General features: G+C 35.8%; 1 protein-coding gene across 1 annotated transcript in view; it reads right to left on the bottom strand.

Annotated features, from left to right (window-relative positions):
- MTHFD2L (methylenetetrahydrofolate dehydrogenase (NADP+ dependent) 2 like) overlaps positions 1-26,558 on the bottom strand; it is a 157,910-nt gene that overhangs the window by 103,305 nt on the left and 28,047 nt on the right. Inside the window, exons 4-5 of the mRNA XM_058296984.2 lie at positions 5,521-5,673; positions 4,282-4,389 (exon numbers count right to left, since the gene is read on the bottom strand). Of these exons, the coding sequence (XP_058152967.1) occupies positions 4,282-4,389; positions 5,521-5,673 (261 nt within the window). The remainder of the gene's footprint in view (positions 1-4,281; positions 4,390-5,520; positions 5,674-26,558) is intronic.

Consider the following 26,558-nt stretch of genomic DNA (forward strand, 5'->3'; position numbering starts at 1 on the left):
CAGTATCAATGCCCCATCTTTAAGTTAAAAAGGAGGAACATATTACCTCATGGTGTGGTCATTTAGGGGGATCTATTTAGATGAGAAACCCTATATAAGAATAGAAAATATGCAGTGAGGAGCTTACTCTAAAAGAATTTGAAACCAATACAAATTCTGTATTCTTCTGATGACAATTAGTAGCCACAACACCTTGGCCATTATGGCACTTGTTATCTTGAAGGAAAAACAAACAACTTCTGGAGCAACTGAAGAGCTTCTCTATTGCTTCCTCATGGTAAAGCTAAAAATAAAGACTCAGTGCTAAAGTCAATGGCATTCAGTTTTCATAAAAAGTCAAAAGAATACACAGTAATCTATACGTGGTCACAAAGGGTACTTAAATACCCTGATGATTAGTGAGGCTCAGGCGAGAAGACTCTCCACTGGCAGTCTCATGATGTCACCCCTATTAGCCACAGGCAAATTTGATTTTACCACTAAATATTTATCACCCTTACTTGTAAATCAAGTCCCCTTTCTACTCTGCAACCATCAAGACCATAAGCTCTGGAAGAGCCACCTACACTCTATAAACTATAAAGATGCACACATACCAAGTCCTTACAAAGCCTTCCATTCCCTAACCTCATCGCTTCATCAGGAAGTAATCTTGCAATGTCCTACTGTGTTCAGTATCAGCTCTACCCCTATCCCTCAAGATTTTAGCACTTTCTCACTCCTCTAAATAGAGCCTTTGGGGAATTAAAAGAAACTCTTTCCCACAAAACAGCTAGGATCCATGCCCTAAAAATCAAGAACAAAAGCTAGCCATGAGTAGACACATATTCATAAAGTTAAATTACGGTATGGCCATTTTCCTTCTAGTGCAATTATCTTTGGCTTTAAGACACAAATGAATCATTTAGGTTCTGAATCTTTACTGGCAAAGAAATAAACAGTGTGAGCTGAATGCTCAACATTGTGAGTGTCATTAGAACAAGTTCTATAGATATGAATTTGCCAAGTTAATCCTCCTCCATTATCTCCATTACTAACAATATACATGTAGTCACTGCACATAATTACTGCTCTAACAGACATGGATGTTTCATATATTAATTTTCCCACAGACTCCAAATCTTCAGTAAGCACCTCTCAACATTTCATTATATTAATAATATATGTTACCACACTCCTATTAAATATGCCTGAGATTAAACACCACCCACGTTTATCTCATTTATAAATCACTAGTGTTGTCTTGAATAACAAAAATAATGCTGCAAACCTCCCAATATCACTTTTAATATGATTTATTACCTTTTAGGTACCATAATTATAATGGCACATTGGTGCCTCTATAATAAAGGTGAGTTCAAACCCTTGCTTCTAAGTTGACAATATTATATTTTTTCTACTTTTATTCAATTTTGCCATGCATTCAAGCGAGAATATTTTATAACATAAAGTATTAAATATTTTTAAAAGTGTATATGTTTTATGACATTGGATTGTCTGTTTTAAAATTGGATAAAGAAAAGAACAGTTTATTTTCTTTGACTTAGGTATTTTATATACAAGCAAAGAATTCAGAATTGAAATGTAGTCAGAAATTAGCATATAATATACTGATGCCTACAAGAAAAAAAGTGAATTATAAAGTATAATTTGGAATATTATAATGTCACATTTCTAATCAAATGCTTGTATAGAATTTTTATAAATTCTGAGTTTATTCAAAGTATACATAATTACAAAAAAGGTTAGATTTAGCTAAAAAAGAAAATATATAAATGCAGAAAAAATTTTGAATACAGACCAAGTACATTATTAACTTCAGATCATGTTACTCTAAATTTTATGGTTACCATAACTGTAGATAATTAACTTAGGAATAGTAATTGAAACTATAGATTATTAACTTAAGTACAGTAATTGAAATAATAGTAAAGGGCACAGCCAACATCTACCAAGGGCTTAACTTACTCCATGTCAGGCCCTGTAATTGGTGCTTTACATACATTATCTCATTTAATTTTCACAATAACACTACAAAAGAGACACTACTACAAGCTACATGTTACAGATGAGCAAAGTGGAGCCTTACACAGATTAAATTACTTGCCCAATTGGAGAGTGGTCTCACTCCATGCCTATCCTCCTAACCACACAGTCAATACCAGCTTCCAGCTCTGGATCTATCATAGCCATACTGTATGACTTAAAGTTCATTTCGTTTAGCTGAAAAATGAGAAAAATGTTGAGATCTAAATAAGACAGTGTATGACAAAGTATGAGGCAAACTGTGGAGGTACATAGTGTTATGTTATGAATGAGCTAAGAAAATAAAATGTGGAAAATGAAGAAAAAACTGCTTATGGGCTCTTGGTCAAAATTTTCCATACACTTACACACACAAAAAAACAGTATACCTAGGCAAACATCCCAGGTTGTTCTACCTTGCTTAACATAGAAACTATTACATAAAGGCAAATATGAGTCAATATTTTACTACACCCTAAGAGATAGATAAGCACTAGTAGATAAATCAGAAGTGAATAGTGAAACTAGGAATGCAAGTTTGTTGATGGATACCATGAAAACTGTGCTCACACCATGATATTTTCAAAGAGCTCTTCAAGGATGTGGCTTTTTCTAAGTTACCTTGAATCACTATGGGGCCCTAATTTTCTATAATCTAAATACACATATTGCTTTCTGGGAAAATGTTATTTAAAAGCCTCATAATTCATCATTTTTGAAAAGTCATAGAAGTTACCACTGGGCTTGTATTTCATAGAATTTTATTGTTTAAAATTTTATTTCATGTGCATTATCCAAACAAGATCCTAAAATAAGTGTTATTATTCAAAACTGGCCATGAGGAAGCTGGCTTCTCCAAAGTTAAAAATGATGAGAAGTTTATATGTGTTGTTGCTGTGTGTGTGTATGAGTGTGTGGGAGTGTGAAGATGTCTATCAGCTGTGTTTAAATTTTACAAAGCAAAAAACTATTTCTCCTCCTCTTGGAATTTTTATGGCCACATTGCAGTGCTTGCTATATCAAAGATTAAGAGTAGTAAAGGGTAAAAGGAGCCTAAAAGACTCTGACAGATACATGGACCAATAACTACATCTATTATGAACATGAAGTTGGTCATTTACCTGTACTGGAACAAGATGAAGAATTTAGCAGTCAGTGATGTGTTGAGTTACTGTGGAGCCAGCTGCCCAAAGCACTGGCTTATTCAACCACAAAAAAATGCCTCATCACCGCTTTGCCAGATATCTTCCTCATGTCCATCCCCATCCCCAGGGAGCTTTTCTGCATCCCACTACTAAGCGGCAGAAGAAACTAAGTCTGGGGATGATGGTGAGATGGCAGGTACCTGGAGATTGTGGCCATACGTTCTCAAACACTATCACATTTTGCTGGGCTTTCTTAGTGATTTGGGAGTCACTATCCCTCCCTGATCAGTGACTAGTTGTCTAACCTAGGAAATTTAGTTAATAATGCTAAGACTCATCTTCATTAACTGTAAGGTGAACTAATTTTTTTTTTTAAGATTTATTTTATTTATCTGCCCCCCCACCCTTGTCTGCTCCCTTGTGTCCATTCGCTGTGTGTTCTTCTGTGTCTACTTGCATTCTCAGTGGGACTAGGAATCTATGTCTCTTTTTGTTATGTCATCTTGCTGCTTCAGCTCTCCATGTGTGCAGCACCACTTCTGGGCGGGCTGTGCTTTTTTCACGTGGCATGGCTCTCCCTGTGCGTGGGGCTCCCCTACACAGGGTCACCCCTGTGCAGCATGGCACTCCTTGTACACGGTGACACTGCATGTGGGCCAGCTTACCACATGGGCCAGGAGGCCCTGGGTTTGAACCCTGGATCTCCTATCAGTTGAGCCAAATCCATTTCCCTAGATAACTTCTAAAGTACCAAGGTCTTGCCATTTTAGGAAATCTAGTTCCAACATTTCAAGATTTTGTGTTTTGTTCATTTCCTATTTACTGAGATGTGATTTTAATGTATCCAGTAGCTCTTCATCTTTCTTAATATCTACACTATTTATGACTTAAAGAAAGTATATATTTATATAGTCTAAGGGAGAAAATTCTGAACAAAGTAATTCATTTATTGATTTTCTAGGCTTTCATACCATTAAATTAGGAATAAGGGAAATCATTACTTGCATAAACCCACAAATTTGCGAAGTCACATCTTCAAAAGTCTTTACGTGATGATTTTGTGAAGTAAGGCAATTATAAGAACACATCTAATCTCCAAGGTCCTACCTACCTCCTGGCCGTTCGTGCTCTCCATCAGTGTGTAAAAGCATCGCAATGGGCATCCCTACATTCTTCGATCTTCCAGCCACAACCACATTTTTCCCAAATGTTTCAATTCCTTAAAATACAAAGTTGGATTTGAATGCAGAAGCCAATAAAACATTTGACTGAATAAAACATTTGCCTATTATTGGCCAACTGAAACATTTTTAACACTTCTCATTAAATTTGAATTATGTGTAACCTGTCTATAATGGGCCCTATATTTATTATTTATGACTATTTCTTTTACTCTTCATTGATTTGTCATTTCCTTTCTGATTATGTTCGCATTTAAAAAACAAGAACACTTTTAACCTACCACTAAATTACTTTTGAACACTGAAATTCACAAGATGAGTTAAAAGTGTAGAGATTTAAATATGTTAATTACTAATTATAAAGTAAGCACAGTACAATAATGTCAAGCTTAATTTGCAAACAAACTTTGAGTACATCTTGGAAAGAATGAAGTGGGAAACAAGTATTTTTCACACACTTTATTCCATCTGAGAGAAGCATTAAGCTTAAGGGCTAAAAAGAGTGTAAAAAATACAACTTACTGATTTGACACACTTTACTTCCTTTGCGTTCTGTTTCTTCATCAGTAAAATTAGGAAGTTACAAATAAGGTTTTTCCAAAGACTAACTTTCTAAGAGTATGATTCTAGGATCTGCTTTCCCTTGAACTTGAAAGAAGATGCTGATGAAACTGAAGTGAGAGTGACAGAGCAGGAGAATCATCAATATAAAAGGCAATATCAGTTAACATTGGGGTAAACATCACTATACTTCTCAAGAGTCTATGAGGGCTTTGCTTTCTTTAGTACAGTTCAATAGTAAATGTTCATAATGAAACACTAGGTATTTAGAGATGGCTCAAATATGTCTAGCATAGTTTGATTTTAAAGGCAAGGAAAAGGTAAAACATTTTGCAAGATTTTGATCAACATATGTAAGTTTATAATTTATACTTGGAGAAACCACTCCCTACAAGGTGACTCTCAGTTATTTGTAACCTGGCACATGCTCCTCATTTTACTTATTTTGGATTAATTCTTTGACTTCTATAACTTCATATCTTTCTAATATGTAAGTTTTATGGCTTATCATTTTCTGTCACTCCATAGAACTAAAGTGGTTCCATCAAGGAATTGCAAAAATACTCAGTTCAGAATTTAGCATCCACTTCCTGCAAACCACAAATTACCTGTTCGTTTTATTATTTCCCAAACAGCACTGGCAGTAGCAGGTATGAGAGAATGCTGATCAAGGCACAGTCTTCCAATATTGATAATATGAAATCCGTCTACATCTTTTTCAGGGGCAATTCCATTGCATATTGCTCGCTCAGCCACATGGTCTGAAAAGTAAATAGAGTTGGTATAATTTTAAATTGTTATTTATAGTGAAGTCTTGAAAATGAAATCTGAAGACCTATAGCCAGAACATCTATGATTCAGCTTAGGAAATTTATTAAATCATTACTCTATCCCTTTTCACACCACCAAAACAGGTAAGCCAAAATGCTCTTAACTAATGATTGCAATTAACTACTGTAAGAACATAATACAATTACAGGGCCAGAAGTAGCTGGTCTAGTGATAGAGGAAAATTTGTGAAATTAAAACAGTACCAATGAGATGTGGTAACAGCCAAGTAATATGTATTTGTCTCAATATGTTTACAAATTTAGAGGGTTTAATTTCGCGCTTCTCCTATAAAGGGCATTTCCATTAATAGGATTCTATTAACTACTTCAAGCACTGGAAATTTAAAAGGGTTTTAATATTCATGACATCATTAGTATCTAGCTTCCTTTCAAATGACATGACTAAAACAAATATAGAAGACAAGCACACACATATACTCTTTCTCTTACAAATCCTTTCCCTAAAGCATCAGCATATCAAAATTTAAAATATCATTATGGTTTCCTACATGGAAGGAAAAAAACATAACCTGAGTAACAAACTAATCAAATGAGGTATGGGATGCTAATCATCTCATTTTGAAAAGTAAGTTATCAGTATAGAAATATAAAAGAGGCTCTTACTACTTCATGCAGAGTAACTTAGGTTACTATTAACCTAACAATTAACCTATGTGCCTAAGATATTGAAATGAAGGTATATTTGTTATATAAAAGTTCCTTTGTCCATTACACAATGGCTGCCACTTAGACATAATTATTTGAACGTTACCAAAGTCCTCATTTTCGAGGAGCTATGCCATGTGCCTTAGCTCTTCTATACTTTAAAAGTGCCAGCCTACTTTGAATAGATCCAATTTACCATCCTTACACTATCAAGTCCTTGAAATATATAAAACAAATCATTTGAATCATATTCAAACAGAAACTGGATCTTTGGGATGTTTCTTCATTCAACAGTTTTTTACTTTAAATGGCTGCTTTCATTCTATGACATCCTATCAGAGTAAACCTCTGTTTCCTCTGAAATTATAAGTACACTACATATGTTCTAATAACACTTTAAAAAATAAGCCAGACACAAAAAGACAAATATTGTATGATCTCACTAACATGAACTAAATATGATGAGTAAACTCATGGAGGTAAACACTAGAGTATAGGTTACTAGGAGACAGGATGTGGATTGAGAAACGGAGCTGATACAATGTATGTAAGATTTTTAATAAGGTTTATTGTAGAGTTGATGGTAACACATTATAGTGAATATAACTAACACTGCTGATTTATAAATATGAGTGTGGCTGGAAGGGGTAGTCTAGAGATGTAAATGTCAATTGAAAGGAAACTAGAAGATAATCTAGGGTATGTATAACTGATTTTGGTGGTGGATGAAGATTGTGGTTAATGTATAAATATAAAAATGTTCTTATTTTACAAAGTGCTAAGAATATGGTGATACATGGGAAAATTACAACTAATGTAACTTATGGACTATATTAGTAATATTGTAATATTTTTGCAGCAATGGCAAAGACAATATTCAATTCTAAGGGACAACAATAGGGCATATAAGGGAGTATAGGATTTTTCCTTTTGAATAATGAGAACATCTAAAATGGACTGAACTGATGACAGCACAACTCTATGATGAAAATGGCAACCACTGAGTGTACACAGTAAACAGACTGAACAAGGCATCACTGTATAACACAGTGAATCCTGTTGTGGAATATGGGCTATGGTTAACAGAACATATATGAGAACATTGTCTCATGACATATAAAAAAACATATAATACTAACATAGGGTGTTAATAGTCGGGTGGTTGGGGGAAAATATAGTGAATGTAAGATGGGGCTATATTAGTAGTAATATTTTGACGAAGCTCATTCATAGCTTGTAACAAATGTTTCACAATAATGTAAGGTGCTGGTGGTGGAATGATATATGGGAGCCCTGTTCAATGATGTTATGCATGTTTGTTTTGTAAGTTTACAACTTTACTATATAGTTATTGTTTATTTATGTTCATGTATGAATGATATATTAATACTTCAGTAAGTTTTTAAAGAAAAAATACATGTCTAATTTACTATTTTGAGAACAAAATTCATCATTTTTTTTGAATCATGGAATCTGGATGATGATGATGATGATGATGATGCTGACAGTTCATTTTTTTTGGTAAGCACCAGGCATGAGATACTTTATGCCATGATTATTTTTTACAATAAAATCATAAGCTTTGTAAATTTAAAAAAATTGTATTTGAAATCTCAATTTTGATTCAGGTCTCAAATTATTTCACTTCTGAGTTTGAGACTAGCCAATGTATATATGAACTGAGCCACCGATTGAGTGAACTCACTATTGAGATATTGATCTTTTGAGGTTTTGAGAGTCATTCTCTTACCAAAATCTCTAAGCTACACCGAACTTAGTCATCTACTGATCTGTGCTTATTCCCATCATTGACAATATCACTGAAGCTGTAACAAATAATTTCATCTCGCATGCTAGGTGAAACATTAGAGAAGAAATGTAAGCATCTGAAAATCTGAGAGGCCAACATTGGAAACTGGTGGCTGGTGATTATAGACCTGTACACTTAAGTATTTCATAAACTTCAATTCAGATCAATACTTCAGAAAAATCTTGTCTTAAGCTACTTAAGTAATTGTTGATTAAAAGACAGATGCTTGGACACACACAAAATTGTGACAGAGAACTCATAAAAGTTGGGATTATTCAGTCCAATGGTAATAGAGTCTCATAATAGTAGACTTAAAATGTTAACTCCATAAAATCAAAGAAACCAATTCATATATCATTTTTATGTAATGCTACATTATCTTAGCAGTAGTCTAAATCTCACATAGGCCCCTGGCCAGGAGAGATGCATCTTTTATTATGTAATATACAGTGCAGAGCAACAAAAATAAATTAGTATATTTTACATTCAATAGTGCTTTATAATGTTCATATTACAGTCATACTGATTTTCCACTTTGATCTCATAGATACCTGGAACTAATGAAGAAAAGGTATTATCACCCCATTTTACAGATGAGGCTCAAGAAGAGGTTGAGACTCTCAAAAGACTAAGGGGGAGGGGAGGTGTCCAGAATTCAAATAGATTTTTTTTTTGCTCTAAAAACAGTTTTTCCTCTTTACCATATAGAAGTCATAATAAATATTAATCGTTTTAAATACCATCCAAAAATTAAACTCAGAAAGGCCCTCCACCCCTCCTAAATAAAACACCTGATAATTCTCAAATGTCCTGAGGAATGTGCTGCTGTTTATAAATTTCCAAATGTAATTCAATTCCTAGATTAAACAATACATGTCAAAACAAATGCAAAAAAGCATCAAATATTTTATAACCAAGCATACCCATTCTTGTATGAGTAGAAGAAATAAATACACTTCACGCTTTTGTTGGAGTGCTGCTAAAAGTCTCCTAAAAACTTACCTTGGGAAACATGAAATGAAGAGAAAAGACAACCATGAAACTCAATAGCATCCATTTTCTCACAACAGTTATAAAACACTTTTGTTCCCAGTGAGGACTATTTTGACTATACCATTTAGGACTATCCAGAAAAGATCATATCCTTAGAGCTAATCCATTCCTTATTTAGGAACTTATTTAGGAAGGGAGTTTTTTATTCGATTCAGTTCAAGGACCTTCCTTTAGATTAGATCATTTCAGTAGGGCATGACCCAAGGTAAGTCTCAATACTTTTATTGGAGTCCTTTATAAAACTGGAGTAATATGAAGAGAGGAGGCTGCAGAGACAAAGCAAAGCCATAGACATAGAGAGAATGCCATGAGAACAAGAAGCTGAAGTCAATGGAATCCAGAAAAGAGGAAGCCAGAAGCTGAAGCAACAAGACCCGGAGGAGATGGGGGATGCCACCATGTGCCAGTCTTTGGGAAGAAAACATCTCCTGAGGAAGCCTTGATTTGGAGATTTTTGTCAACCTCAAAACTATAAAATTTTAAACTAATAAATCCCCATTTTAAAAGGCCAACTCATTCCTGGTTTATTGCCTTGGCAGCTTTTAGTAAACTAAAACAAAAGGACTATAGGTTCCACTTCTGGTAATGGAGAAGTAGCTCATATTGGACCAAACTTCTCACAACTGTAAACTTTGTAAAAATTACTTTAAAAAAACAACTATCTGAAAGCAATGGAGAGCCACCAAGAGCAGGTAGAACTTGGAAGGCAGTAAGCATTGGAAGGAAAGGAATGGCACTGGACGAGTTCCCCATTTTGGAGGATTTTCTAGCCATAGAGCAGCTGATCCCTGCACTACACACACAGGAGGCCAACTCCAAACAACCCACCTAAGGCTATAGGAATTGAACAGAGATCACACCTATGGATAACCAGAGAAGCATTTTGAAGTCAAAATACTGAACCCTTTCCCAAAAGGTAAGGAAGAAGGCAAGGGTGTTCACTCCCATCAAGTCAATCTTTAAATGGAAATCCTAGCCAGTGCAATAATACAAGGAAGAGAAATAAGAGGCATAAAGATCAAAAAGGAAGAAGTAAAACCCTCTATTCACAAATGGTGATGGGGACTGATTATGTTCCCCCAGAAAAACATGTTCTTTAATCCATTTCTGTGGGTGTGAACTCACTGTAAATAGGACCTTTTAAAGATGTTATTTTAATTAAAGTGTGGCCAACTCAATCAGTTTGGGCTTTAATCCAGAATACTAGAGTCCTTTATAAGCACAATGAAATTCAGACATAGAGAGAGAAAAGTCACAGGAGAAAAGTCAGGAAGAAACTGGAAGGCAACAGAACCCAGAGGAGAAAGAAGACATTGCCATGTGCTCTGCCATGTGATAAGACAGGCAAGGATCAAGGACTGCTGACAACCAGCCCCAGAGCACCACAGCAGTCTTCAGAGAAAAAGCACTGCCTGTCCAGAACACCACAGTCTTCAGGGAGAAATACACTGTCCAGGATAAGACACCCACACAGAGTGGGTGTTGTGTCTGCTTCTCACCCAACAGCAGCAATCCATCTCCAGATGGATCTGTCTGTGCTTCTGGAGGCAAGGTGGCCAGGCCATGCTGTGGGACCTAAACAAGGGAAAGCATGTAGATGGCAGGGATTTCATCAGTGCTCTGTGATCCTTACTCTGCTCTACTTTTTCTTTTTTCCTATAGCATATCAACTTCTAATAAATATAATAGCTTATTTATTTATTTATTTATTTATTTATTTTTGTCTGTCTCCCTGCTATAACCGGAACTCAATGAGGGCAGAACTATTTGTCTATTTTGCTCACTGATGTATCCCCAGCACTGAGAACAGTGTCTGGAACATAGAAACACTGAATAAATATTTGTTGAAAAATGACTATAATGGTCCAATTTATAAATGACAAAATGAGAAAAAAATTAGTGGACACAATAAAGACAAATAGAAGAACACGTACCACAAGGAAAAGATGTCTGGTCCTCTATATCCTCCACTTCCATCTTTTAAAAATATACAGAAAAGCCAAAGGTGGCTTTCATTAAAATATTTATTTGTGGGTACCTCTGCATCTATATATGTGAATACCAGGCACAATTTCCTCCTCTGACACAGATTTAATGTAAAAGATACATGGTTTGGGGAGCGGACTTGGCCCAGTGGTTAGGGCATCCATCTACCACATGGGAGGTCCGCGGTTCACAACCCGGCCTCCTTGACCCGTGTGGAGCTGGCCCTTGCGCAGTGCTGATGGTGCCATGCAGGGGTGTCCCCCGTGTAGGGGAGCCCCACGTTCAAGGAGTGCGCCCCGTAAGGAGAGCTGCCCAGTGCGAAAGAAAGTGCAGCCTGCCCAGGAATGGTGCTGCACACACGGAGAGTTGACGCAGCAAGATGACGCAACAAAAAGAAACAGATTCCCGTTCTGCTGACAACAACAGAAGTGGACAAAAACAAGAACATGCAGCAAATGGACACAGAGAACAGACAACTGGGGGTGGGGGGTGAGAAATAAATAAAATAAATCTTTAGGAAAAAAAAAGATACATGGTTTGTTTTTACATTTCTTCATTACAGCACTTAAAAATTCTGAAATGCCAGGCAAAGCTTTAAGTTAATAAGGTTAAAGTCCAAACCCTGAGTGTGCATTTAAAGCCCTTGAAAATTCACTCATTTATTCACTCAACAAATATTTACTATCTACCATGTGCCTAGTACTGTTCTAGGGGGTTAGGATATATCAATAAACCAAACATCAAATATCTGTCCTCTGGAGCTTATATTCTAATGGAATAAATGTTTGCCTAATCAAATTTTTAGCTATTGTCTCTTAATGGGTTAATTACTTCTTAGGAGTAAATGAGAGAGATACTTTTGGAAGCTGTGTTCATCATTCTCAAGCCAATAAATAACATTTAAATTACACCCTCTGGAGTCTATGTTATGATTTCGAGATAGAAAATACTTATCAGGTGCCTACCACTTGCCCAATATGATTTAACAGTTCTTTCCTCATTGAGGGGTAAGGGGACTAGAAAAGAATAGGAAGTGACTCCAACCGCACTGTACTACTCCACCCCCAAATCTGAGAATATAGTGGCACGTGGAGGTGGAGTGGGAGGTATTCTCTGGGCCAGAAAGGGGTGGATCTGGCTCTCCACCCTTCCTTAGCTTGACCCTCCCATAGCCACAGAAACTGCCAAGGATGTCCCCAGACAGGCTTACTTCACAGGTTGTTAAAAAGAAAAATCAATTAAGTTAGAATCTACATATCATGCAAAGGTTGACTAACATTTGCTCTCTATGACTCACTTGAGTGATCTGAAGAGTACATGAAGATGCTAAAATTGTCTTACTCTTCAGAAATATTGTTGAAGAGACTGGTTTATTGTGCCTTAAGTTTCCTAGGCTCTATATATAGTAACTTCTGTCAATTATACAGACCTAGCCCTGAAGCAATATATATTCCATTAGAGAAAACTCTCAGGTAAGCAAAAATGTCTATTCTATTGTGCTTCTCTTAAGATACATAAGGAGTAAAAAAGAGGCACTTTTTGGGATATCTTGCGAGCAAAATTCTTAAGGATGATGGTTTAGTCTCAAATCGCTTTCTAACTATCCTTTCCCTGAATTGCCAAGCATAGTTATATATAGATTGGACTCTGGGTAAATATTTGTTGAACTGGTAAATTAATGAAGAGGGCCAGAGAGCAATCACATAAATAGAGATCTTTTAAAAGACTGTTACAAAGAAATATCCACATGCTTTTCAGAAGAAGATGGTGTCCTTTTTATTTTAAGAAGCACAAAGTTGTAATCTGCTTTTGTTAGCTTTATGGATGCACTGGAGTTAAGTCTAAATGGGAACTAGGAGATCATCCAACCCCTTACCTTATAGGTAAAAGTGAGATGCCCAGAGATATAAATTGACTTATTTCCTAGATTCATTGCTTAGCTTCTTAATTGCTTACCATGCTCCTGTTTAATCTCACCACAATCAATTCCCAATACAGAAGCCAGAGTGATCATTTTAAAACAATCAAATCACAACACTCTTGTGCTCCAAATCCTCCAATGTTTTTGTCTTTGTTTTTTCCACTTCGCTTCAAAGTAAAATGCAAAGTTCATATAATGGCCTAGAGAACACCACTGGACTACATCCACTCTTGTGACCTCATCCTCTACCTTTTGTCACTCCAAGTCTTTCCTGCTGAGTCTCTAACACACCCGGCATGCCCTCATCCAGGGTCTTGCCTTGCTGACCCCTCTGCTTGGAATGTTCTCCCCCCAGACAGCTTGTTCCCTCATCTCCTTCTGCCTTTGTTCAAAGATCATGTTCACGGTGAGGTCTTCCAAACCATACTGTTAGTATACTATCATTCACCCCGGCATTCTTAACTTCTTTGTAGCCCATATGTATCACCATTGACACACTCATATTTTATTCGTTTGATTATCATTTGTATCCTGCAGTACTCTGTTTTTCTACCTAGAGTATCCTAAGCACCTAGAAAAGTACCTGGTATGTAGAAGACACTCAATAAATATTTGTGGAATACGTGACTGAGGTCACATAGCATTTTACACTAAATTTTGATACAGCCAAGTAGTAGACAATAATGTAAGGAAAAGTATAAAAAATAGCTTAAATTTGAGAATCTTCTGTCAGCTAACTCAATTTTTTCTATAGCTAGGGAAATGACCATATTACTTACAATTATTTGATTTTAGCAGTGGAATACTTAATTTAGAACACATTGCTTTAATCTAGTGTTATGTGCCTTCTCCCTTAGTAGCTTTACTAGGAGTGCAAAGCTCTCAAATATTTGGTTATTCTTACCACCAGTGAGCCCAAAGGCTATTTAGTCCTTTGGAAAGTATCTTCAGGGCAAAATCCACCTTCTCTTTCTTGATCCTTTTTTTTTTTTTTTTTAATTAGACAAGTTGTAGGATTGCAGAAAATAGAGTTCTCATATGCCCTCCTCACATGCAGTTTTCCCTATTAATAGCAATTTGCATAAGTGTGCTACTTTTGTTGCAATTAGTGAAACAATATTATTACAAGTATACTATTAACCATAGTCCATAGTTTACCTTAGGGTTCACTTTTTCTATTGTACAGATCTATGGCTCTATGGTTATTAAAATTTTTTTATTCTGGTAAGATATATACAAACAATAATTTCCCATTTTAATCACTTTGAAATATGCACTTCTGTCGTTTACATTATATTCACAATTTTGTGCTACAGCCACCACCCTGAATGCTCCCGATTTCGGCTATCCTGAAAGTACTGGTACTTTTGCACAGTTTCTTTATTGATTTGTTTTTAAAGGCTCAAAAAATCATATCATTATTATCACCACCACTTTGTTTCCTAACCTAATTAAAGTGCTTTCTTTACTTCCTTGTTAGTCATAATCAGAAGCTTTTATTATTAACATTCCATTATCCTCTCCCTAATGTCCTCAAGAGTTGGGCTGATCATGTCACATCTTCCTATTTTCTAAGTCTTCTACTTTCTAAAAGATAATATCCAAATTCCTTAGCATGGTGTATAGGGCCATTTAACAGCTGGCCATCACTTATGCTCCAATATTATCTCCTGCCAACAATTCTGCAACAGCTCTGAAGTCTTCCTTCTCTGAATCACCTCTGCTTTCTCACTACAAATCTTTGCACATAATGCTTCCTTTAACCGAAATGCCCATCCTTCCTTTACATCTCTGCATTAATTAAATATTTTTCAGATATCACCTCCTTTATGAAGGATTTTTCCTGTGCTTGAATTCCCTAGGCAGGGTTCTTTTGGGTCCCATTACCATCTAGGAAAAATGTGTCCCTAGCACTTGGTCACTTTGTACCCCCTATTGCTTGCACTTACTAAATTTTTAAAATGCTTCTATCTGTTCCATTGCTCAAATCTTCCCACCCATCCACCCACTCAGTAGACCAAGAGCTCACTGAATTTAAGAACCATATTTTAGTAATTTAGTTACCTGTATAAATTCCATCACTAGTGATGTCTGTCTCAAAGACAAGATTGAATCAATATGTTGTGTTTAAAAGTCAAATGTCTTTAGAAGTAAAGCTTTTAATAAAAATGTATGAAGTTGGACAAGACAGAGGCCTGTGTGTAACTGAGTAGGGCAACAGAGGAGAGAAAGAAATAGGTATGAGTTTGGTTGTGTCCTTGCAGATATATATAGTGATATATAGATATATAGATATATAGTGATATATATAGAGAGAGATATATAGATATATAGATATATAGTGAAAGATGAGAATGCATTTCAACAAGGCATTTAAATTAAGCTTTTGAAAACAATTGATTAAAATTGTTTAAAAGAAAAGTATGTCTTCTGCTGGTTGATTTGCTTATAAGATTATTTTGCATTCTTGTGCAAATTTCCTAAGGGCAGAGATTATGTCTTCCTTGGTTTTTCAAAGGCCTATTCAATTTTGGTAAACTCTTAAGCTTTTCAGGCAGGATGCACCCAAAATAGATGATGACACCATGAAAAAGCAAAAGAGGAAAAAGAAAAGTAACTACTGTGATACAAACGTTCTTTAATTCTAAGAAGCTTTGAAAAGCATATGATCTCAAGTTAGATCATATAACCTGTTTTTGACACAAAAACCTGCTAAAAAAGGCATAATTCTATGGATTAGAGTGGCTATAAAAACTCTTCGTATAGTGTTCCTATGGGTATGAATAGCGATAAACATAAGCAGTTACAGTAACCAACCAACCACACTAACATGTAAATCACAAGTGAGTGATTTACTCAGCTTCCAGCATAAACCAACACGCTTAAAAAAAAAAAAAAAAAAAAAAATCACTGCTTGCTCAATGCTGCCATCATGTGGACAAGGTACTCCACATGTAGCACGTCTTCAATTGTGTTCACATTGCTCTTAAACTCTTTGATAAAAATGTTACTTATGATAATTTTTTAAAAAGGAAAGATGAATAAATGAGATTGTAGGGATGGATTTGTTTCTATGGGGAAACCCAAATTATGTCAGAAAATTCTGAAACAAAATATTCCACTTAAATTCTGGCTATTTTTCTTTAAACGAACCTCAAATGCATTAATTATAATTCATGGCTTCTGAAACAATCTCATTATCAGTCCAAACACAATTCAAGCTTAATTAAGTAATTGGCTATTTCTTCAAAATATATTAATAATATGCAAATATACCACTCAAAATAAAATTATGGCTTGACAATAATCTACATTTAACCATATCATCCACCCATCTCCTTTACTGCTCCAACCTGATGTCAACTTTATCTTGATGCTTATCATTCCCATGACTTAATGTGTTTGTATTCCTAAAAGGTTTGTTTTAGCAGCCTTCTTGAAGCACATTTGACATACAATAAACTGCACAATTTGAAAGTATAACTTGATAAGCTCTGACATAAATATACCTGTGAAACCATCACCATGATCAAGATAATAAGCATATCCATCACCTGAAAAGTTTCCTCATGCACGCTTGTAATTCCTTTCTCTCTCCCCTTCATGGCCCTTCACGCACAAGTGCCTGCAACTACTTATCTGCTTTCTGTCACTATACATTTAATTTGCATTTCCTAGAATTTTATATAAGTGGAATCAGAGTGTGTACTCTTATCTTGATACTTTCACTCAGCATAATTATTTTTAGTCCGTCCATGTTGTAGTATGTATCAATAGTCCATTCCTTTTTATTGATGAGTAGTATTCTATCATATGGATATACCACAGTTGGTTTATCCATTCACTTACTGGTGGACATTTGGGTTGTTTCCTATTTTGTTATTTACAAATGAAACTTCTGTGGATATTCATCTACAATCTTTTTATATGGACACAATTTACCTTTTGGGGGGGGGGGGGGGAAGGGAAGGAAAATGCCTAGGCATGGAATTGCTAGATCAAATGGTAAATGTATACATTTAACTTTTTAAAAAACTGCCCAAACTGTTTCCCAAACTGTTCTGTTTTGCAGTCCTATCTGGAGGTCAGGCTAATCCCCTAATCACACAGTTGGTCTTTCTTGGATAGCCAGCACCCCCACCCTGAGTCATCTCCTTAGTATAAACTATCAGGTGTGGTCTGGGCCCACCAAGAATAATAAAAGATACTCTTATTTTGGGAAATTCCAAAGATTTAAAAAGCATTTCCCAGGAGTTGGGGACAAAGACCAGCCAAATTCTTTATTATACAACAGGTAACCTCAGCAGATCTCCAGAATCCTCTATCTGTGCAACTCTCTCCTCTTTGTTACTCTGTCCTGAAAACTATCCACCTTGTTTTCCCTCAGATCATCAGCTATCTCAACTGAGGGAATCTCCTTGGTGGGGTTCCTGCTCTCTGTGCCTAGAACTGAAAACTATGAAAATGCAGTAGGCTGGTACTCACAGAAGTCAATTCAATTTTCCCCTGTATTTCAAAGAACACTGTCCTTAGCTGTCTGATGTACAGTATTTTGCAAACTGTTGTTTCATATTTTTTTGTCCATTTTTTACTTGTTTCAAGTAGGGAAAAAAATCTATTCCCTGTTACTCTATCTTGAACAAAAATGGAAGTCTAAGGATTTATGTGGTAGTTTGATACTGTATATACCCCAGAATATCATGTTCTTGAAACTGATCCATTTCAGTGGTTGTGAACCTATTGCAGATGGGACCTTTTGATTAGATTCAGTTAAGGGACTTTCCTCTTGATTACACTACTTCAGTAGGGTGGGTCTTAATCTTCTTACCGGAGTCCTTTATAAATGGGATGAATACGGAAAGAGGGGACCACAGAGACATACAGGAGCTCAGAGTGGAACCCACAGAAGCTGAGAGAGAAAGCCACATATAAAGAGAGAAGCCAAAAGCAACAAGACCCAAAGGAGAAGGTAGAGACAGCATCTGCTGCCACTGTGCTCTGCCATGTGACAGGAGTCCAGGATCACGCATAGCTGGTCTTCGAGGAAAGAGCTTCACCTGATGACTTGATTTGGACATTTTTCTCAGCCTCAGAACTGTAAGCTTATAAGATAATAAATCCTAAAAATCAACTTATTTCTAGTATATTACCTTGGCAACATTTAACAAACTATAACGTGTTTTTAGGTATAGTCCTTCCTCTTTCATAAAAAAAAAAAAAAAAAAATTATATGCTCTATATATTTGGGGGGAACTTATTTTTTTCAGTATCTCTATCAAAAATGAATATTTTTAGGAGGCAGAGATAAGTGGCAGGACCCACATAGTGTATCTATTAGTATTATGAATAAAAATAAGGGTACTTATCAATGAAATTTATATTCAGAAGAATTTGTCTGAAGAGATGACCTTAGAGTAGAGTCTGACATATCATTGAAGCAACTAGTAATGTATGTAAGATCCAATACAGATGACAAGAGTCACAATTTCTTATGGATTTTGAAAGATGTTTGAGGTTCACCAGAAAACCTAAAATAATCTGCATTATTGATGATGTAAAACTTTTTCTTCTAGGCACTAATGATAAAGCATGTTACTTATGTCAAATATTTATAAATTACTATATCTCTAGTCCAGTCCCCTTAAACTGACTAACTCCTGGATCCAGATCTTCCTCATTACCTACATTGAAATACATCAAATATAGGAAGAATCATAGCTATGGACCCAAAAATCTGAGTATAAGTCTGGGCTCCATCACTTACTTAATTCACTCATTTAGCTTCTTTAGCTCTAAAATCTGGGGGCTGGGTGAAACAAACAAACAACAAAAAACTGTCACAATATCCAAACCCAAACTTTCTTCTTCTTGAAGGGGTTTATCGTCCTAACTATTTTGTTTCTGTCAATACCACTGCTATTCTCTCATTCATTTATTCAACTATTCACTCAAGTCATTCAATAAACACTTACTGAACATCAACTATATGCAAAGATTACGTGTTAAATTCTGTGAAAATAAAAAAGACACGGTCCTTGCCCCTAGAAAGTATATAACCCAATAGAGGAATCAAGGTATATGCTCAAAAAAACAAATATATAAGGTAACAAGCTATGTTATACATATTTGTAGGAGGGAAATATATCTTCTGTCATGAGAAGTAGCCACCAGAAAAATCTGAATGAAAAATGACATTTGGCCTTGAGGTAAGGATGGGCAAGAGACAAGATGGGCAAGAGACAGGAAGAAAATGACAATGTTGTTAGCTTCTCTTCTCACTTTTGCTAGTATACATACACACGGAGGAAAAGAACCATGTCTTATCTTCATATTTATTAGGCATTGTGCCTAATAAAAGTAATGTTCATATTATTGTTTTATTAATTTTTATTTCAAGAATGATGGATAGAAGGATGAATAAAGCTGTGAAAAGAGTGAAGGGCAATTCAGGTTGTAGGAATTTAGGGGTATAGACCCAAAGGTATTAAAAATTGATCTGGGAAGTAGATGTGGTTCAAGTGATTGATCTCCTGCCTACCACATGGGAGGTCCCAAGTTCGGTTCCCAGTGTCTCCTGGAGAAGATAAGCAAGACAGCAAGCTGGTGTGATCGGCAGGCATGGCAAGCTGATGCAACAAGATGACACAACAAGGAGACACAAAGGAAGTGGCTCAAGTGATTGAGTGACTCTTCCACATGGGAGTCCTATGTTCGGTTTCCAGTGCCTTCTAAGGAGAAGATGGGCAGACACAGAAAGCGCACACAGCAGATGGACACAGAGAGCAGACAGCAAGCACAAACAACAAGGGGGGATGAATAAAAATAAAACTTTTTAAAAAAATTTGATCTAATGTTAAAAAAACAATCAATAGGGAATGTCAGGTACATGGACAAGTTCAAAGCTAAGTCCTTTTTCCCAGGAACTCCCTTCTCTGGATAGCATAGCTCTCAGGGATCACTAAAATTCCAGAGTATTTTATTTGCTGTGCTGTTTGTGCTTATTTTATCTTCCAACTACACTGTCGGCTCCCTAAAGACAGGGCTGAATATTTCTTCTATGTCCTCCACAACCTCAAATATGCTGGTGGGGAAAAGATAACTGTTCAACTAATACTTGTTGAATAACCGATATAAACGTACCATTTGAATAACATCCAATACAACAATTACAATTTATTAAACATGACTATGTGAGCAGACACCATGCTAATCCCCACATGAATCCTATAAGAATTACTCTCCTAATTTAACAGATAAGGAAACAAATTCAGAGAGGTTTAACAATTTGCTTAATGTCATACATCTGCAAGTGATGGAGACAGGATTCAAATTTGACCTAGTGTATTTTAAAAGATTATTAAGTATGTGAGAAACCTATATGAGAGCCTAACATATTGACTTCACCAAGAATAAATGACTATTTTCATAATTTATGAAAATGACTCTTTACGTTTATACACACTGACTAATTTATGGGACCTGGCGATAGAATCTCTATGCATTCCTCCCCACACTGGAAATCTCCCGGTTCCAGATGAGAATGGAGGTCCTCAAACCTTTGGGGAACTGGGCTCTACATGGTAAGTTCATCAGCTGTTTCCTTCAGGATTAATCAGTCTGGGAAGAGAGTCTTCATTATTTCAATCTGACAGCTTGGAAAAAGAGAGTTTAGTGATATGTTATGCATTACCTTCACCTGATGTGCCTGTGATGCAACATGGTAAGTAAACACTGTGTTTGAGAGAAGTTTCACATTTTCCTAGCACCAGCGCTAGAGAGAGGATGAGTTTCAGAGGACAGAGACATATTGGGCTAATGACCATTTCAGCCTCCAGACGGAGCTCAAATTTCTAGCTCTTGACTATTCTGTCTGATAGATAAAGTTCCAGTATGAGCCTGATATATACAAAGTCACAGGGCTAAGGATGATGTTAAATTCTCCTCAACAAAGAATGATTTTTAAATTCAATTCTCTCCAAAATAATTTTTCCCTTCAAATCATCTATTATATTTTTTATTGTTTTCATTGTTCTCTTTTTCCACTTTATCTCCCATATGTCTGATAGTACAGATAAAACAGGTGAGTTCCAAGGAGACTCAATGACTAAATTAGATGAGAAGTGCTTAACATCCTCGGAAGAAATTTTCTTTTCTTTTCCTTGTGTTTATCATTTCATATTTCCTCTTACTATATGAAAAGTGTTAGAGGCTCTGAGAAGCTTTGGGCTTAGGTAGAAGAGACAAATATGTAGTGACATACACTTGGGGTAGAATCCTAACTAAAAGTTTCATTTATTTAAGCATTCATAAAATAAGTACTAAATGCCTACTAAGTACTAATTATTAATCAGATAGGAGGAATGAGAATACAGCAATGAATAAGAAACACATGACTAGAGCCTGTATGGTCATTATATCTGAGGAAGTAACAAAGCAAAAAACAAATAAATGTTAAATAAGTAAGTTTAAATTGTGACCTAAGTACTAAAGAAACAACAGTTTAGGATATGATATGTCACACTCTGGCCTAAAAAATATGACAAGTCCATGGCTTATAAAGGCATACTTTTTTGTATTTATACAAAGCCCAGTGTCTTCATTTGCTAAAGGCTGCTGATGCAAAGTACCAGAAATGGGTTGGCTTTTATAATGGAAATTTATTTGGGGTAAAAGTTTATAGTTCCAAAGCTGTGAAATGTTCAAATCAAGTCACCATCAGAGATGCTTTCTCACCAAAGTCAGTTACTGGTAATCCTGGTGTCCTGCCATTTGGTGATCAGGCACATGGCAGGGCTCCTTTCCTCAGCCTTCAGGTGCACCTTAGGCCCAGCCCCTCAGAGATCTCTTTCTTTCTCTGTCTCTCTCTCCCTGCCTTCTCCTTTCTCTCACATGGCAGGATAAAAAATGGTGGGTTCCTTCCTCCATGTCTCTCTCTCTGTGCCTTCATTTATATAAAGTTCCAGTAAGAGGGTGAATACTCAACCTAAGTCATGCCTCACTGAAGTAGTCCAATCAAAAGAGCATCACACCCACAGGAATGGATTAGTGCAAAAACATAATCTTCTTTGGATTCACTTCAAATTGCCACACCCAACGAGAATCACACTGCTGTCTTTCTCCTTATGGTTTACAACCATCTGTAATACCTAGCCTCCAAGATCACAGCAATAAAATGGGGAATGGGGAGGTATACCAGCTTTAGACCACCTTAGCCCAGAAGTGACTCAAAAAGGTCACTCCCAAAGATTTCAAATCAGTCACCTCACCTCACACCTATGAGCAGAAGGAAGGAAATAATAAAGACTAGAGTACAGATAAATGAGATAGAGAATTTTTTAAAAATTAGAAAAAATCAACAAAACCAAACTTTAGTTATTTGAAAAGATCAATAAAATCAACAAACCTTTAGCTAGACTGACAAAAAAGGGAGCTGATACAAATAACTAAAATCAGAAAGGAAAAGAAGTACATTATTACCTACCCCATAGAAATAAAAAGGACTATATGAGAATACAATGAACAATTGTATGCCAACAAATAAGATACTTTAGATGAAATGGACAAATTCCTAGAAACATGCAAATTCATAAACTAATACTAATTTTAAAACTAATATTAATAGCATGAGTTCTTTTTAACATCCAATTACTGTGTCAACAATTTTATTTTTTGGAACATGGGTCAAACTGGAACAGTGCTTTAGAATCTAAAGCACATCAACACACATATCATGAACCATCTCTAAGGAATATTATTTAGTTGGTCTGGGGATTGGGTATCAGAATGTTTCAAAGGTGATATTTAAGTGAAAGTATACAGTTGAAAACATCTTTCCAGCTCTTTCTTAATAGTCTCTACCTTTACAGTATTTTAAAGATTATAGTGTCACCATTATAATCCCTCCATTATACTTGCTGATAAAATTGCAGCCCTTTTTCAACTCAACTCTCACTCAACTTGCTGCTTCTTCGACATCTGCGTCTGAACTGATAAACATGGCTTTAAAAAAAAGATACAATTCTGCCAACTTACCTTATTTTAAATTTAACCCCAACCATCAAATGGACTCTTAGCACTACTTGGCCATCCTACTTAATTACATGGTCAGTTAAAATTTGTACTCTCAGATTTATTTCACACCTTCATCTTCTTAAGCTTTTCATAATGTTCACCTCCAAGTTAATACACACACACAAAGAGTGCTTCCTAGTTCACTCAAAAGAAAATAAAAGAAATTGGAAATAAACTACCACCAAATCTGCCTTGCTAGGACTACACATACTCTGACTTTCCTCCTTGCCTTTTCTACTCCCCTTTCTAGTAAAACTCCTCAAATAATCGCTATGGTTGATGCCTTGGTGCCCTTTCTTCCCTCTCCTCCATTTTTTCACTCAATACTGTATACAACAATCAGTATACATCCCATCATTGCTAGAGTGAAACTGAGCTTGTCAAGTTTACCAACCATCTCTGTCTCACCAAATTCAGTGATCAAAACTTATTCTTGGCACAGGGTAGGCACCCGCGGCTCTGGGACAACTCCGTCGAACCACATGAACTCAGCCAGCAATAAGAAATTAGAATAGGAAGAACAAAGTGACAAAGAGAAGATATAACACTTATGTAAAAACAACAGCTAATTAATCCCCAAGACTAGACAAAGAAGCTAAGGAACTGATTAAACCCGTCAAGATAAAATGATGACCAACAGCAACAAAAATCTACAAACCAAACCAGTAATCAGGAAAACATGGCTGAATCCAATGAACAAACTAAAACCAGGAAGGGGAGCAGAACTTCACACAAGTAATTAAAGATCTCAGAACATATATCACAAACAAATTTAATGAAGTAAAGGAAGAGATTAACAATATAAAGACAACACTTGGAGGGGAAATTGCAGACATACGCAAAAAGATAACAGATATGATAGGAATGAACACCACAGTTCAAGAAATCAAAAATACACGTGCAGCAAATAGCAGCAGATTAGAAGTGGCAGAGCAGAGAATTAGCAATGTGGAAGACAGTACATCGGAAATCAAACAGATAGTAGAATTGATCGATAAAAAGATAGAAAAAATCCAGCTAGGACTTAGGGATCTGAATGACAATGCAAAACGCTCAAACATATGTATTATAGGCATTCCAGGAGGAGAAGAGAAGGGAAAGGGGTCAGAAGGAGTGTTGCAGGAAATAATGGCTGAAAACTTCCCAAATCTACTGAAAGAGACAGATGTACATATCCAAGAAGCACAACGCACCCCAAATATCATAAACCCCAACAGGCCTACCCAAAGACATATACTTGTCAAATTATCCAATGCTCAAGACAAAGAGAAAATTCTAAAAGCAGCAAGAGAAAAGAAAACCATCACATACAAGGAAAGCTCCATAAGATTAAGTGCTGATTTCTCATCTGAAACCATGGAGGCAAGAAAGCAGTGGTATGATATAGTCAAGGTACTAAAAGAAAAAAATTTCCAAACAAGAATACTCTATATCCAGCTAAACTAGCATTCAAAAATGATGGAGAGTTCAAAATATTTACAGATAAACAGAAATTGAAAGAGTATGCCAACAAGAAACCTCCCCTTCAAGAAATTCTAAAGGGAGTTCTGCAGGAAGAAAGGAAAAAACAGGACAGACAGAGTTGGAGGAGAGTGTAAGAGCAACAAAAAAGACAAAAAGAGAAGAAAAAAAACCAAACAAACAAAATATGAAAAACACAAGTCCAATCAAAATATGTCTAACAGAAATAATTCCTTGAAAGTAATAACACTGAATGTCAATGGATTAAACTCACCTATCAAAGGATTCACACTGGGACATTGGATAAGGAAATATGACCCATCTATATGCTGTCTACAAGAGACACATCTTAGACCCAGAGATTCAGGGAGGCTGAAAGTGAATGGTTGGAAAATAATCTTACAAGCAAACAATAACCAAAAAAAGGCAGGAGTAGCTATATTAACATCAGACAAAATAGACTTTAAATGCGAAACAATTGTGAGAGACAAAGAAGGATACTACATATTAGTGAAAGGGACAATCTCTCAAGAAGAACGAACAATCATAAATATTTATGCTTCTAACAAGGGCACCTCTAAATACGTGAGGCAAATGCTGGAAAAACTAAGTGAAAGAATAGATGCATCTACAATTATAGTGGGGGATTTTAATACACCACTATCAACTCTGGACAGAACATCTCAAAAGAGAATCACTAAAGAAACAAAATATTTGAACAGTATATTAGAGGAGCTGGATCTAATAGACATATACAGATCATTACACCCAAACACAGAAGGATATACATTTTTCTCAAGTGCACATGGATCATTCTCCAAGATAGACTATATGCTAGGCCACAAAGAAAGGCTCAATAATTCAGAAAGATCAAAATCATACAAAATAATATCTCTGACCACAGTGGAGTGAAGGTGGAAATCTGCAAGGGCCAGAGGCCCAGATTTCACACCAAGATATGAAAATTAAACAGCACACTCTTAGAAAAAAAGTGGGTCAAAGAGGAAATCTCAGAAGAAATCAATGACTATCTTGAAACATATGATAATGATAACACAACATACCAAAATTTATGGGATGCAACAAAAGCAGTACTGAGAGGGAAATTTATAGTCATAAATTCATACATCAAAAAGGAAAAAAGAGCAAAAATTGAAGAACTAACTGCACATTTGGAGGAATTAGACAAAAAACAACAAAGTAATCCCACAGGAAGAAGAAGGAAGGAAATAACAAAGATAAGAGCAGAACTACATGAAATAGAAAATAAGAAAGCACTTGAAAAGATATACAAGACCAAGAGCTGGTTTTTTGAGAAGATCAATAAAATTGACAAACCTTTAGTGAGACTAACAAAGAAAAAAAGAGAGAAGATGCAAATATACAAAATAAGAAATGAGAAAGGAGATATCACCACTGACCCCACAGAAATGAAGACTATCATAAGAGGATACTTTGAAAAACTATATTCCAACAAAAACGATAATCAGAGGAAATGGATGAATTCTTAGGAACACATAAGCAGCCTATATTGACAAAAGAATAAATTGAAGATTTCAACAAACCAATCACAAGTAAAGAGATAGAATCAGTCATTAAAAACCTCCCAACTAAGAAGAGCCCAGGACCAGGCGGCTTCACAGGTGAATTCTAAAAAAATTCCGGAAAGAACTAACACCAATCCTGCTGAAACTCTTCCAAAAAATCTAAACAGAAGGAACATTGCCTAACTCATTCTATGATGCCAACATTACCCTAGTACCAAAGCCAAAGACACCACAAGAAAGGAAAATTACAGACCAATTTCTCTAATGAACCTAGATGCAAAAATACTTAACAAAATACTTG

The sequence above is a fragment of the Dasypus novemcinctus genome, chromosome 1 (genome assembly GCF_030445035.2).
Source record: "Dasypus novemcinctus isolate mDasNov1 chromosome 1, mDasNov1.1.hap2, whole genome shotgun sequence".
Classification (NCBI taxonomy): domain Eukaryota; kingdom Metazoa; phylum Chordata; class Mammalia; order Cingulata; family Dasypodidae; genus Dasypus; species Dasypus novemcinctus.